The sequence below is a fragment of the Pinus tabuliformis genome, chromosome 7, assembly GCF_031772625.1.
Source record: "Pinus tabuliformis cultivar Carrire ecotype Pingquan chromosome 7, CPIR1, whole genome shotgun sequence".
Taxonomy (NCBI): domain Eukaryota; kingdom Viridiplantae; phylum Streptophyta; class Pinopsida; order Pinales; family Pinaceae; genus Pinus; species Pinus tabuliformis.
In genome coordinates this window covers 1,484,509,655-1,484,525,195 of record NC_142293.1, presented here as the reverse complement: position 1 = coordinate 1,484,525,195, position 15,541 = coordinate 1,484,509,655, and the positions used below count along the sequence as shown (strand labels likewise).

The 15,541-nt window shown below is 37.3% G+C and overlaps 1 protein-coding gene across 1 annotated transcript in view; it reads left to right on the top strand.

Annotated features, from left to right (window-relative positions):
- Positions 1–15,541, top strand: part of NSN1 (GTP-binding family protein) — a 110,175-nt gene that overhangs the window by 26,404 nt on the left and 68,230 nt on the right. The window contains exons 3-4 of the mRNA XM_089459922.1: positions 3,347–3,485; positions 3,592–3,765. Coding sequence (XP_089316048.1) covers positions 3,347–3,485; positions 3,592–3,765 — 313 coding nt within the window. The remainder of the gene's footprint in view (positions 1–3,346; positions 3,486–3,591; positions 3,766–15,541) is intronic.

Genomic DNA, 15,541 nt, shown 5'->3' with positions numbered 1-15,541 from the left:
ACCGTCTTCACTTCTAACCACAAACTATTGACATAATCTACAAATAATGAAGAGTCTAGAATACTATATCAGCATCCAGCAAAGTCAAACTGTTAAGGAACCATGATGCAAATGTGTCTGAGGGACATGCACTGGAGAGCTTATAAGTTTCGTATTTATTATAAATTCCACCAATCATGCTCAAACTCTATCCATGTCTGGGGTTGACTTGATACTGGCATTGACTCTGGAGTCTGTACCATCTCAATGCATTTATTCCAGCATCCAAATTCTTCATTTAGCTGTCATCTCTTCATTTCCAGTTTTTACTTAATCATGGTTGAATTCTAATTCATGCTGGTCGTTCCTCTTCAACATTCTGGGGAGCCATGCTTGAAATAATTAATTGCTTCATCAAAATGTGGAAGGTCTTATTAGGTAATTGATGTACAGCATCTTAATGTGATCTGTTCAACGATTAGCAGTTGTTTACATAACATGCATTATTATGAGTGCACTTTCAAAATGACATGCCCCATTTTCTACTTGGTGTATGTCTTCCCACTCCAAAAATCAGCTTCAAACTTGCAACCTGAAAAATGAAGCAATTTTTCATATCAATTTCAGGTACTCTGATTGGATTTTGGAACAGCATATAAGCATAGCTGAATCCCAGCAAATAAAATCAAGCACAAGCATACTAACCCTTGAGATTGTCTAATCTTATGCCTTTCTGTCTTGTCCCAAATTTTACGTTCTTAGTGAATTTCGACATTATTGGTATAAGTTGAACCAATCATATCATCTAAGATGTCAAAATAGGTAAGTAAATGTGCTCAAAAAAGGAGTTGGATGAAAATTTTTTCTAGTTAGTGTCATCACTGAAAGTTGAAATAAAGCACTGTTTCTTAAAATGTGTGACCTTTTGTTTTTTTGCTTTCCAAGAAATACATGTCCCGGGAAACCCACTGGGTACTCCCTCTCATTCCATGAATGGTACATAGGGTAAACTGGATTCCACAGATGCTTGAGCTTTGTCAACATGGGGCTCAAGGCCATTACAACAACATATTCAGTAAGAACTCACCATATCGCTTACAATAATTGAACCTGGGTAGGTAGAATAACAATCATTCCTCCCAACTGCCTGGGCTAAGCCCAAGTGACAAATGTACGGCGGCCTATTATCACAGTAGGATTGAATTTTTGAAAATGGTCTCTTTCAATTTAAGTTATAATATCTTTTCTGAGGTTGACCTTATTCTTGGAAGAAATTTGTAGTGAGGGAGGACTGTCAGGCAGGATGATGATAAGACAGGCTGTAGGAGCCATGGAAGAGATGCACATATAAGACACCCAATTTGTCAACCGAAAAATTGACCTTGAGAAATGCAGCTCCTTTCTTTATGGTATTTATTTATATCACTCGAACCTGAACACAGTCTATTCTTCAAATTTGGGAGCTGTAGTCTTACCTTATATCTCATTGGTTTGAGCCTCAGTTATTTTATCAAAAACTTGTAGAAGTGAGTGTCACATGGCATTGTTAAGACTTCATTTCCATTCTTTTCCTGCTCATTCCTCATTCCTGAACATAATGTTACACTCAAGCATGAAGAGTTGACAGTGGATTGTTACAGTTTTGGTGACATAAAAGAATACGTTGACCAGCAGTCACCATAGAAGGTATTCAGTTCATTATGGCTGAGATTTAGTTATCATAACCAACTGCAGGGATATGCCCAATTACTGGTGTAACTAGTTGAACACTAATATGCTTACAGAACTTCAACTTGTCCCCAAAAGTGTGGTCAAATAGTTAAAACTCAACCATTAAGTTCTGCAATCTCTCTCTCTTGTTGATAAGATTTTAAATATTATGAAGAATACAGTCAGCCTAAAGCTGCTTCTGTCATTGAAAGCATGAAGTTATGGTAAGGATCTGTGATGAGCACAACTTGCAATACATAAGTATTAACTCCAATTAAAAAGTATTCTGATCCTGTAAGTTCATGAGAAGTTCTGCAACATCCCTTCTTAGCAGGTATTCCTTGGCATTTCTCTTCTTCCTCAAAGTCAACTTTGGCTTTTATGATCTTAATATGAGTTTTGCATGTTGATCACATGATCACACAAATAAAGATAAATTTTCAAATATTTTACATGTTGCATCTATTAATTAGAAATCTGTGAACCTTAATGAAGAAGGTTGGGCATTTGTTCAAATAGGATGTTTCCAGGTGTTTAGGTCAGATAAAGCGAATGTCACTCCCTGTTTGGAGATGTTGCCATGAAAAAACTACCCAACATTTTTACTAGTTAAAGTCATACATGATTGTAGTGGAAAAACATCCTGGAAGCTTAACTTTCTAGAAGCAAAAGTGAATGATCAAAATAATTGACCAGAAAATCAAATCTATTTTCTCACTCTAAGAATCCACAATCCTTTAAACTTACATAGAGAGGATTTGTCAAATTTCTAAAACTCCAAAACATCTTCAGCTAGACCTCATTTACTCTGTTGTCATGTGCAATTCTGAACCACTTTGGCTTTACCAGATGATCTCCATTATTCCAAAAGTTAACTGGTGACATAGTTGCCCAAAACAAAATCCTTTTTCTTGCTATAACCATCCACAATCCTCTACGTAAGGTGGATTTGACAAATTTTTAAAGGTCCAAAAACATCTTCGGTTAAAAGCTTATTTACACTTGTCATGTACAAACCCGAACCACTTTGGTTTTATCAGATGATTGCCCTTACTTCAAGGACTGCCTGGGTTTAGGATAAGCTTATAAGCTTTCTTTTAAACTTTAAATGCAAGACAAACTGTAAAGGCTTTTATATTTGTTATCCATGCCACATGTTGCTAGTTTTCAAACCTAATTTAGTTCATCTTGACAAATTTCAGTATATTTAGTATTTTTATCCTGCCATATTTTGACCCCACCCTGGCTGATCTCTTAGTTGCCCCCCACACCCCCCCCCCCCACATGGTGGTGCGGTGGGCTTACCCTCAGTCCCTCTGTAATCTGTACCTCTGGCCTGTCTGCTGCTGATTGTTTTCTCAGTCACCTTCCCAATTATCAGCACATGGGGAACCTTTGCTGAATGATTCTCTGCTTCCTCTGTCTGCTCTACATGAACCTCTATGATTAGCTTGTTATTTGTTTTTTTGGCAATATTTTATTTGTTTATGTTTTTATTTTTTAATATTTGTTGTAAGTTTTTGACCAAAGGGTAATAATTTTGTTGTTGCTGTGCATAGAATGAGCTCACGGTTTGCATATACTCCAATTGTGTATACAGAAATGTGCATGCCATCATCTTAAGTAATTTACCTAAGACTCTAAATTTTGTCTACAGGCTCAAAAGAGAAAACTTGATTTACCAGAAGAAGATGCAGATTTGAAGCAGCTTGCCAATTCCATTTCAAACAGACAAGATGATTTTGCAAAGAAAAACTTGAGTTCAAGAGATGCATCAAGAGATGGCACAGTTCATGGTGGCTTGTTATTCCCTTTTTAGAATTGAATTATTTTTTTTCCTTTCTTTTCAAGAGTGGAGTTATTTTTCGAGGTTTTTTCTTATCCATTATTTATTGAGTGCAGACAGATCAGAGAGAGCTTTTTATAAAGAATTGGTTAAAGTTATAGAAGCATCAGATGTTATTTTGGAGGTGCTAGATGCCAGAGATCCTCTTGGAACACGATGTATAGACATGGAGCAAATGGTGTTGAAAGCTGGTCCTGAAAAACGTCTTGTTTTACTAATTAATAAAATAGGTTTGTTTTCTCAACTTAGTATTCTTTACATTCAGTTTCAGTCACATCTGAACATTCTGTATGTTTTGAAACATGCCTCACTTTTCTCTTACATTAACTGATAAACATTATGGTGAGAAGCATATTACAAAAAAGAAGACAGTAAAGTCGAAGCCACAAAGTACCTGTAAACCACCAGAACCCACAAAGTACTAGCAAATCAGCAGAAATTAAAAACTGTTCCAACTGGAGGATCAAAATCCAGGATAACAAAAATAACAAAATTAGATGAAGTTATGGCTGAACATCTATCGAGTTTTCTGTTTCATGCCTTTGGGACAGGTGTGAATTTTCTTGTAACCTATTATGATATTATAGGATTCCTGGACATGCATTGCTACAGTACACCCTCATCTCTATTTTTAAGTTTATATTGTAAAGGGATCCATAGTTGATTTTTTCTTAATACCAGACTCATTTCACATTAATTATAGGTGGAATTTCTATTGTATATGGCTCGTGCCATCCTGCTATTGAAGATGTGTGAATAATAACATGAAGTAAATGCTATTGTAATGAAATAAGGGTCACTATGTGTTCTTGTCTTAATGCTAATGTAATTACATCATGTTATTTGGTAATGGAAATCATTAAGACCTATGTTTGTTATTACAAAAGTTTGGTAGATAAATTACCTGAACTTATAAATAGAAGTACCCATGATGCATGAAATTACTCCAGTTGTAATAAAATTATTTCCACTACATTTCTTGTGTTTAGCATTCAAGCTTTTTTGACACTGGTATCAAGCACAGAATTGCCTGAGTGCATTTAAGGAGAAATTGTTTGAGATTAGACTAAGTTTTAAAATTTGAAGAGAGAGAAAGTGAAAGACAAATTGATATATATGTGTGTGTTTTTTGTAAGAGTGGGATATTTTAAATTTTTAATTCATTCGAAGTTCCTAAGTGAGGAGACATCGGAAATTGAAAGGAAGAGAAAAGACAGGTTAAAAGAGAGGGAGATATGAATTCGTCGATGCACAACTTGACATGATTCATCGCAATGCGGAGATGATGTCACCTACACTTGAACCCAATGCAAAAAAACTCAATGAACTCCATGAAAACAGGCTTGATGCATGTCATGTGAGAGCAAAAACCCAATGTAGACAAACAAACTTCTGAAGTGATGACTTGATTTGTATCACAAAGGATCCGAGTGAGGGCATAGGTCCCAAGGAGCGTGCATTGATACATGTAGTGATCCTCGAGATAGGGCGCGGAAACATTGGCATTGTTATTCTTGTTGAGAAACCAGGATGTAGGCATATTAGGGTTGATTTCTCTTTCATGATAATTACCTGTGAGAGTTTGTTGGCCTTTTATGTTCTTCTTCATCAAAAAATTATCAAAATGTACATGAAGATCACAAAGAAACAGAAGAACATAATAAATTAGGCTCTCCAAGCCAGGGCCAAAATCCCACAAGGGAGAAAACCCAAAAAATTCCTCTTCTTATAGAATCAGATCAAATTGAGATATCCAAAATCCAAAATCAAGACCAAGACAGCCACAAAGACCCAGGTCAGCGCACCGACCTTTGTATAACTTGCATCATAATGGTAAAATGTGTCTCTGAAGCTGGCATCTCTATCCCTTTGAAACTTGCATTAACCACAGGAAAGATATCTTAGAAAATTTCCATCAATCATTGAAGAAATATCACAGGAAACTTGCATTAATCACATAAGATATGCCATAGGAATTTTGCATCAATCTAAAAAATACAGCCTTTGGAAATTCACATCATTCCCAGAAATACAATCTCAGGAAACTCACAAATCTTCACTAGAATGTAGCCTTTGAAATTCGCATATCTTCACCTCAGAACTCGTAACTGAAAAGCACTGAAATTGCTTTCGTTTTGATGGAGGATGTATGCCAATATATAGTTGTTTTCATATGCGAAAAGACACGTCCTTTGAGTAAGCCAACTTGTCATCTTGGAGGGCCGATTTGGTCTTGTGGTAACCAAAATTGACTCAAAATAAAATTTTTATTTTTCTTACAAATAGTCTGAATGGGACTTTGACTCCAATACATTCTTTTGACTCGAATAAATTATCTTTGACTCAATAAACCCTAGAAGCATGAAGAACATGCTTTGACTAGAATAATAATAATAATAATAATTCTTTTTCTTCTTTTGCTTTTACAAAATACATTTTGATACAAGTACAATGACAATTATGAAGACCGAACCTAGTTACATTTCCAACACTCATTCTTAACTAGGGAGGTATTCATAATTACATAACAAGATACTAGGATACTCTCAAATTGAAATACTTTCATAAGAAGAGTTTAGATTGATAAGCATCTTCAAGCATCATCATCATAACCAACATCGTCAATTACAATATAGCAAGGCCTTGACTGACAAGCTCTATCTCTCCACTAGATTAGAGCACAATGTTGGGAGGCATACATTTGGACACCACTACCACCGCCTCTCAAGGCACATACCCCAGCGGATGTTCACTAGGTATGTCCTTACAAGACTATTCTTATCTTGGATTCCCAATCCTCAAAGAATATCGATCCTCCTCAGGACTGCTCTTATCTTGGATACTCTGTCCTATTCTCAAAGAGTATTGGTCCTCGGGACTACTCTTATCTTGGATTCTCGATTCCTCAAGGAGTATCGATCCTAGATGTTTATCCAATCCTTCGTTCTCCCTACCAGTGCCTTCACTAGACTTACGACTGTTAGTTTTGGCCTAGTGCATGACACATTGACCACCATCACTCCCTCTCAACCAGGGATGAGATCCTTACTCCCTTTCAACCATGGAGACATAACCACAAGCTCCAACCTGTCTCATTCATCAGCTACTTATTCTTTCGCGGAGATATTAGTAGTAGCTTGCAGGGCTTCTCAGCGTCTAGCAACATCGCATCATATCGAACTTCGACCTTTCTGGATCTTGGTAATCTTCTTGCAACTTTGTCAACAAATGGTTCATCTATCATCTTCAAGGAGCCAAAATTCCTCACAACTGTTAACACATACCTTCTTCTTTTTACAACATAATTTTTGCCCTCATGCTCTTCCAAGCCATCATCATTGTTGTCCACTCAATCCATGTGCTACCAAATCGAATCCAGCAACTGCCGATGCAATATCATTAAACAAGTTATCTCAACTGCTATCTTTCCAGCCTCTTCACATACTTTTGCAATATGTCCTTTCAGGGAGCCAAACCATATCCCATCATTATCAAAGTTGCCAAATCACAATAGCCTCTAGTCAAGGTGTGGGATTCTTCATGTCAAATTCTTGTTGCTTGCTCCCTCTGAGGTCAACATTCTTTTGCATGGTTTATCTTCATATTGCAATAGAGTTCTGCTTCATGCTCTTCAACTTCCAATCATCAATCAATGTATTCCTGGAACGAACCAATCAACTACAGGTACAACAACATCAAAACTCTTCAAACGACTCCCTTCTTCTACATCTTCATGCTTTGCCACGTTCTTCTACTTCTTCCTTCTGCTAGTCAAGTTTTAGATAAATCTTGTCTTGACCTGCAACCTTTATTATAAGACCATGAAGGAACAAAAAGGACACGACACAAAGATAATAAACAAGGAGATATAAATTACTTAACTTTTGAGAAGAATTAGCTTCCTCTTAATCTTGGACCTGTTCACCAACCTTTATTTTTGCAAGGATCCGATCCTTTGACTTGTCATCAACTGTCAAGAGTCAACTTTCTTCAACAAGTGTGCCTCAACTTTTTCAACCACAAAAATTTCGTCGAGCTGCTTGCTTTGTCTTGCTTCCTTTCAAGCAGGTCAACTTCATGGTGTCATTCGTTCTTCTGTTGTAGCTGCTTCACATATTTATACTTTAGAGATAATTCATATCAAGATTTATTCTTTACGAGAATATAGCACTGCTATTGATAAGTCTGCTTCTCAATGTTTCCTTTAGAGATGATCTTCTCAGTCTTGAATGGCAATGTAAGTGGACTTCGGTCCTTCACACGATACTTCATTCTTCATGTATTTTCAGATAGTAGACTTTTACTTGAGGAAGGGTTACTTCCGGGTTATTGAAAAATAGGGTGTCTCAAATATTCACATCATCATCATTCATTTTAGTACAATGAATTAGGCCACATAGAATTGTATGAAGGGAGAAATATGTCACAAAATTCGAATGCCACCATTGCAGTCACAGGTTCAGATGTATGCTTCTTGTATATGTTATTATAGATAGTTTTCCCAATCTTTTGTAAATTGTGACACTTTAGGTCACATGTCACAGGTATAAGGTTATTTGCTTCTTTGTTTGCTCAGGATATATTGATCCATTTCGTTCAATTATTAAGACATGCTTTGACCAAGAGGCTTCAATTTTCAAACTACATTAAGTATACTTTCATCTTCCTCCGTAAATCGCAAAGAACATTGTAGAAGGCTTCGGATGTCATGTTAGGGTTAATCACAAGTGCTCGTTCCTGTAGCTTGAATTTGCATCAAAAAAGTTGTCACTGTCATAGAAGGCTTGGGTGTCCATATCTCCTAGAGAATTCAAATTCCTCTTGTTTAACACAGTGTTGGCCTTTGTTCACTAATTCAGATTACAACTGTTATCTCATAATTTAAATAACTCACAAGTGTTGCCACAGGTAGTAACTGTTCTGTCTAGGGTTACCACCTATGTTGAAGGAAACGCGTAAAAAGGTGGCGTACCAGTACCAGGGACGGCCCAAAACGTCGAAATGGCTTTGAAGCATGGCCGAAATGCTGTTGGCTGTATCGTACAACATTTCGCTATTTCGAAACGCCGTACGGTACGAGCAACGACATTTCAGTTGCTACAGGATGCGTTTCGCGCAACAGAAAGGTGAAATTAATTAATTTTTTAACTTTTTTCGGCCAACTCAAGGGGTGAAGAAGGGCGTGGGCCCCTTTTAACACCCAGATGTCCAGACTTAGAGCCTTCTCTTTCTGATCTAGATATTTGTGCCAGTGGTGGTGCAAGTGCAACTAGAAGTACTAGTAGAGTTGCCTCTTCTATTGAACAAGCATCTTGTTCTATCTTTGCTGATGAGGATGAGGAGGTTATTAGTAATGATATGTTAATGTAGCCATAATTGTCTTTAGCTCATGTTTTATTTCAGTTTTAGCACATATAGCCTCACATATAAAGGTTGATTTTGGAGCCTTGGATGTAAAGCCTCATCTATAAAGGCTAATTTTGGATATTTGCATCATGTAATCATCTGTTGGAGTTAATATAAATTTGGATTTCCTTCTAAAATGTCATTTATATGTCTCATTCTTTATTTTCTTGGAAAATAATGTGTTATTTAATATTTGACTATATCTGTCTATTTATCTATTTTTAAGGTCACAGCCAAGCCAGACACCAAATTGGTGTATGAGACACCCTTGTTTGTGGGACAAGGGACCCACCTTCGCGCAACGATTTGACTGCTAAGTCTACGAAGGCATACATACTCTACCCCCTCTGAGACCTCTTAGGAGGAAACACATGCTCTTAACCATTAGGCCCACTCAAGCTGTATGATGACGTTTTAGTCACGCTTCCATTTTCTGGGGGTCGCGTTTTGCGCTGTCCCCGTTTCGAAAACTCTAGACGTTTTGGCATTTCGTGCAACCTAGGTTACCACAATTTCATGTCCCAAAACTATAGAAACTTCACATAATTTTTCTGGCCTTCCTTTCATGCTTGAGCGAGTCCATATAGTCCTACCACTAAATCTTGGCCTATAGTTATATCTCGGATAGCAAGAATGTCAATTTTATACCTCCCATTGTTTTATAGAGCTTGAACAAGGAGTATACAACTGACCTTTGTGTATTGTCCTTTATTTAGGGTTACCACAGTGTCTTCGCATGTCACAAGATTTCAGATGCATATCTCAAAGTTCTCATAATACTTTGCTTTAGGATGCTACAGAGATAAACAATAAGCTTTAGTCTCTTGTGTAAATGAATGTCATTGCAACAAAAATGAACATACCCTTTTCTTGAGCTCGGATGCTTCAGACTGTAGATCTTTCTGAAGTAGATTTTAGACATATAGTATGGTTGAAGTGACCTTCAGGAGCTATCATATTATAATTTAAGAGCCTTCAACGATGTAGGAACTTCAAGCCTTTCTTTCTTTGATGGAGAGATAATTGCTGCTAAATGCCAACAATTTGTGACCTTCAAAATGACCTTCCTTCATGTTAGCTCTGATAACATGTTGAGAAACCTGGATGTAGGCATATTAGGGTTGATTTCTCTTTCATGATAATTACTTGTGAGAGTTTGTTGGCCTTTTATTATTATGTTATGTTCTTCATTAAGAAATTATCAAAATATACATGAAGATCACTAAGAAACAAAAGAACACAAAAAATTAGGCTCTCCAAGCAAGGGCCAAAACCTCACAAGGGGGAAAACCCAAAAAAATCCTTTTCATATAGAATTAGATCAAAGCAAGATATCCAAAACCCAAAACCAAGACCTTGACAGCCACAAAGACCGAAGTCAACCCTCCAACCTCTGTATAACTTACATCATCATGGTAAAACGTCTCTGAAGCTTGCATCTATATACCTCTGAAACTCGCATTAATCATGGGAAAGATATCTTAGAAAACTTCCATCAATCATTGAAGAAATACCACAAGAAACTTGCATTAATCACAAAAGATATGCTGGCAATCAATCTCAGAAATACAACCTCAGGAAATTCGCATCATTCTCCGAAATACAGCCTAAAACTCGCAAATTTTCACTAGAATGTAGCCTCTGAACTTGCATATCTTCACCTCAGAACTCATCACAGGAAAACACCGAAATTGCTTTTGTTTTGATGGAGGATGTATGCCAATATATAGTTGTTTTCATATGCTAAAAGACACATCCTTTGAGTGAGCCGACTTGTCATCTTGGAGGGTCGATTTGGTCTTGTGGTGACCAAAATTGACTCAAAATAAAAAAATAATTCTTTTCTTACAAATAGTCCAAATGGGACTTCGACTCAAATACATTCTTTTGACTCAAGAATAAATTCTTTTTGACTCAATAAACCCTAGAAGCATGAAGAACATGCTTTGACTAGAATAATAACAATAAAAATTATCTTTTCTTCTTTTCTTTTACAAAATACATTTTGATACAAGTACAATGACAATTATGAAGATTGAACCTAGTTACATTTCCAACAATTCTTGAGTGTAGAATCTCTTACCACGTAATGATGCATTGATTTCTAACCAGTGACATGGTATTAGAGCGTGTTTGCGAAAACCTTCTAAGAATATGCAGTGTTCCACGGGGACTGGCCCCCCCGGGGTCTAGTTTCCTAACTCCCCCGCGCTCCGGGGACTTGGAGACGAGAAGGGGTCCTTTCCCCATGCTCCCAAAAAACAGGGTACGCAAGGGGACGTGCTAGGGGGTCGTTTCCTTGTGTTGAGGGGTCGTTTCCGAAAAGGGGGTCGAGGGGGGACGTGGGGGGTCAAGGGGCCCGATTTTTTAAAATAAACTTTTGTTTATAATTAAAATTTAACATTAGTTTTAAAACTTTAGGGTTTGAATTCGTTTTTTTATAAATTTAATTCATTATTTGCCCTGGCCCCTCACTCCATTCGCAAGACATTCCTAGTTCCTCTGCAACAAAGAGGAATTGGTCCACATTTAGCTTCATCCACTCTATCAAGAGGAACAAGCTTACCTCTAAAGGAGCGGAGAAGTTAGTTGTTGTGCACAGTGCCTTATGTCTTGAGCATAGGAAGACACCTGAGTATTTGAAGGGACCAGCAACATGATGGGATGTTGATCTAGAGGATGATGCACAGGGAGATATGTAGGAGAGACTTGATGTGAGACAGATGGGGTTGGTTGGTGTGCCACTTAGCATGTTTGAGAATGCTAGTGATTCAGATACAGATGGTGATATGGTTGATCCTGATTTATTCATGCAGCAGCTGGATACAAAGACTAGCGGGACATTACCTTGAGGCTTGAGCAAAATTATGCTCGTTTATCTTTTGATATGTTGGTGTTTTTATGTTATTCCGACTCTGTAAAATTTTGACTCTTGATGTATTAGACTTGACTTTTATAATTTTATGTCAATATTCACTATTCAGTATTCAATGTTCATAGTAGGAAGTGGAACATCAATATGGTTTAAACTTCAATCATAATGTATGATGAATGATTATAAATTAGAATTTTAAATTTATATGATATTAGATAATGATATTCATATCAATGATCATGCTTTGCAGCTTTTCAATTCAAACCCAGTTGTCATAGTGGACTCAGTTTATAAATTATATTTTATATTTATAAGTTTTTAAGACCTTGACGTTCCCCCATGTTTCCTAAAAATTGGTTGGGAGCTTTTGCATAGGCCACTCCTGTGTATCCTCGCTCCCTCGCCCCCTCGTCCCGGAACCTTGGTGGAACATTGAGAATATGTATATGGATAGTAGGGCTTTTGATTGGGATAGGGAGTTGTTGGAAGGTTTAAGGGGTGGCATGCTTGAGAAAAGTACTATGGCATTGTGATATGTTATTTTAGGTGGTTTCTTTGTTTGTCTTGTAATGTGTTCCAAGAGTAGCAGTATGATTACATTTAGTCTGTTGATATGAAGACATATTGGAAGGGCACTCCACAACTTTGTTTCATGGAAGTGATAGGTATAAATGTTGTTGGAGGAGCATGTTCTACGGGATTTTGTAGAGACTAAAGTTCTAGAGCCTATTGATCCCACACATTTGGCAGAATATGAAAAGAAGATGGCTAAGACAAAGTAAGTCATCCTTGACTCTGTGAAGGAGTATTTGATCCCTCACATCATTGAGAAGACCATGAGTAAGGAGATGTTCAATGCTTTAGTCTCTCTAGAGTCTATATCAATGTGAAAACAACAATAAGAAGATGCTTTTGAGGAATAAGCTTAGAGCAACACAACTGGGAAAAATAGATACCATAGCTAGGCACTTGATGAAGATTTTTAAACTCCACAATCAACTTGAATAGTTGGAGAAGAGGTCAAGAGTGAAGTGCTAGTTTCTATAGCCTTCGGGGAATGTATATTTGAGATAAACTTTTACCATGGAGAAGCTTATGGGACAATTTCATCCAGGGGAGATAATATTGGAGATTGCTGCAAGAATAGAGGAAGAAGAGTGTAATATATCCCTCTCATTAGTAGGATGAAGAAGGGTAGTAGGAAAGGACTCAAGAAGAATTAGAAAGGAAAGAAAGGGGGTTCATGTTCCTCAAATTAGGGAAAGGAATTGAGCCACATAAAGTGTTTCATGTGTCAGAAGCTTGACCACTATGCTTCTCAGCTTCTTGTGAAGAAGGGGAAGGGAATGCTACAATGATATAAACAATTTGTAGGGAGTGTATAAGCCTCTACTAAAGTGGATGAGCTTGCTTTCCAAGTTTGAGACAACCTTCTCCATGTTGTCATGTGTACCATCTAACATCTTGTCAGGTGTTGGGTGGTATGTGGATAATGGAGCATCTGGATGTATGACCTTCGTTCAACTAGTTATTTAGTAGATTTTAGGAGGAGGAGAGCATATAGGTGGAGCTTGGTGATGATGCCATGTATATAGTGAGAGGATGGATGCACCTCAACTTGATCTCAAGGGTGTTTTATGTGTACCTAGTTTGACTAAGAGTTTACTTTTGGATTCAATGATGATAGGCGTAGGATGTATTGCTACGCTTGATGATAAAAAAGTCATCATCCATAGGAGATCCCTAAATCTTGGTCGAGTTTTGGCCAGAGGTATATAAGAGGGTTGTCTGTATAGATTGTTGGTAGATCAAGTGAGAGCCTTAGTGCATGCTAGTGACAACTTGTGGGGGAACTGTAGCACAAGAGGTTGGGTCTCATGCACTGCATAGTGTTGCTGATCGTGAAGCCTAAAGGACATAATGCATGGATTGTCAGATTTTAATATCAAGAAGATACAAGGTGTGCACTTGCCAGGCATTCCAAGATTGCTTTTCCCAGCAGTGAGCATAGGTCAAGTGAGATTCTTGACCTAATACATTCGAACATATGTGGACCCATGACTTAAACTTCATTATCAAGTAGCATTTAATATGTTCCATTTATAGACGATTCCTCTTGAATGTTCTGGATTTGTTTCATGATGACCAAAGGATGAGGTCTTTGGTAAGGTTCAAGAGTTTAAAGCTCTTGTAGAAAATAATATAGGTAGGAAGATTAAAGCATTGAGATTAGATAATGGAGGAGAGTATATCTCCAAGGAGTTTGTTATGTCTTGCAAGGAAGCTTGGATCATGAGGGTGTTGACATTGCCTTATAACCCATTGCAGAATGGGTTGGAGAAAGGAAGAACATGTCTATCATAGAGACTGCCAAGGCAATGATCCATGACCTGGATCTCTCCATATATCTTTGGCTAGAAGCATGTTCCACAATAGTATACATTTTGAATAGGTGCCCTCATGGGATATTAAAGGACACATCACCAGAAGAAGCGTTTTATGCTAAGAAACCACATGTATCACATTTTTGTTTTTTAAGATGTCCTATATATATTCATACTCCCAAGGAAAAGGACTTTAGTTGGAAACCTCTAGTTTGAAGGGTATTTGATGGGATACAAGAAGACTTGTAATGTTTACAAAGTTGACATTCTGTGTCAACAAAAGATAATTTTATGTCAAAATGTCAAGTTTGACAAAGATGATGTAGAGTCCTCGATGTCTCAGAAGTGTTCAACAAAGTTTGAGGTTGAGAAGCTTGTTGCCCCAAAAGATGAGCTAGAAATTCTAGGTAACCCATTGTTGGATTAGTCTGGTTCTAGTGTAGGTACAAAGACGGCATTATCACCCAATACAATGAAGAGGTTGAAGTGGTTTACATAGACATTGTGTGAGGTAGAGGAGCAAGTTGGTGCTCCAAAGACTTCTTTTCGTGTAAGTCATCCTCATGAGAAGTTTCACAATTCTGTTGCATTGATGTCTTCAATTATTGATGTATAAACTTCCAGTTATGAGGAGGTGGTAGGTGAGTAGATATGGTAGAAAGAATGATGTGTGGGGTATTGTGCCTAGAACACAAGGGAAATTATTTGTTGATTTTAGGTGGTTGTACAAGGTAAATCATGTAGCTACTGATATCTAAGAGAGTTACAAAGTTTGATTTGTAGGTAGAGGATTCTCTCAGGGAGAGAGAGTTGATAGACCTTTGCTCTAGTTGTCGAATATTTTGTCATCAAGACTATCATGTTCTTAGCATCAACTTTTTGTTGGTAGTTATATCAGATGGATGTAAACACAACATTCCTGAATAGTTTGATTGACGAAGTACACATTAATCAACTAAGAGGGTTTGTGGTGCATGGGTGAGATATCACATGTGCAAGTTGAAGCAAGCCCTTTATATGCTGAAGCAGGGTCTACGTGTTTGGTACTCCAAGATCAAAGAGTACTTGTTATATTTGGGCTTCACCAAAACTTCTGTAGATCACAATCTTTATTATTTATTTTATAGATTTGATTTGCTTGTTTTGGTCTTGTATGTATATAATTTGATACTTATAGGGGGTTTTGATAAGCTCATAGCAGGGTGCAAGACAAAGCTGCCATGGGAGTCCAAGAAGCAGACATTGGACCAGTGCACTATTTCTTGGATCTAGAGGTGTGGTAGAGTCCAATTGAGGTGTTACTTGGATAGGGTAAGTATGCAGTTGAGATTTTAAAGAGAT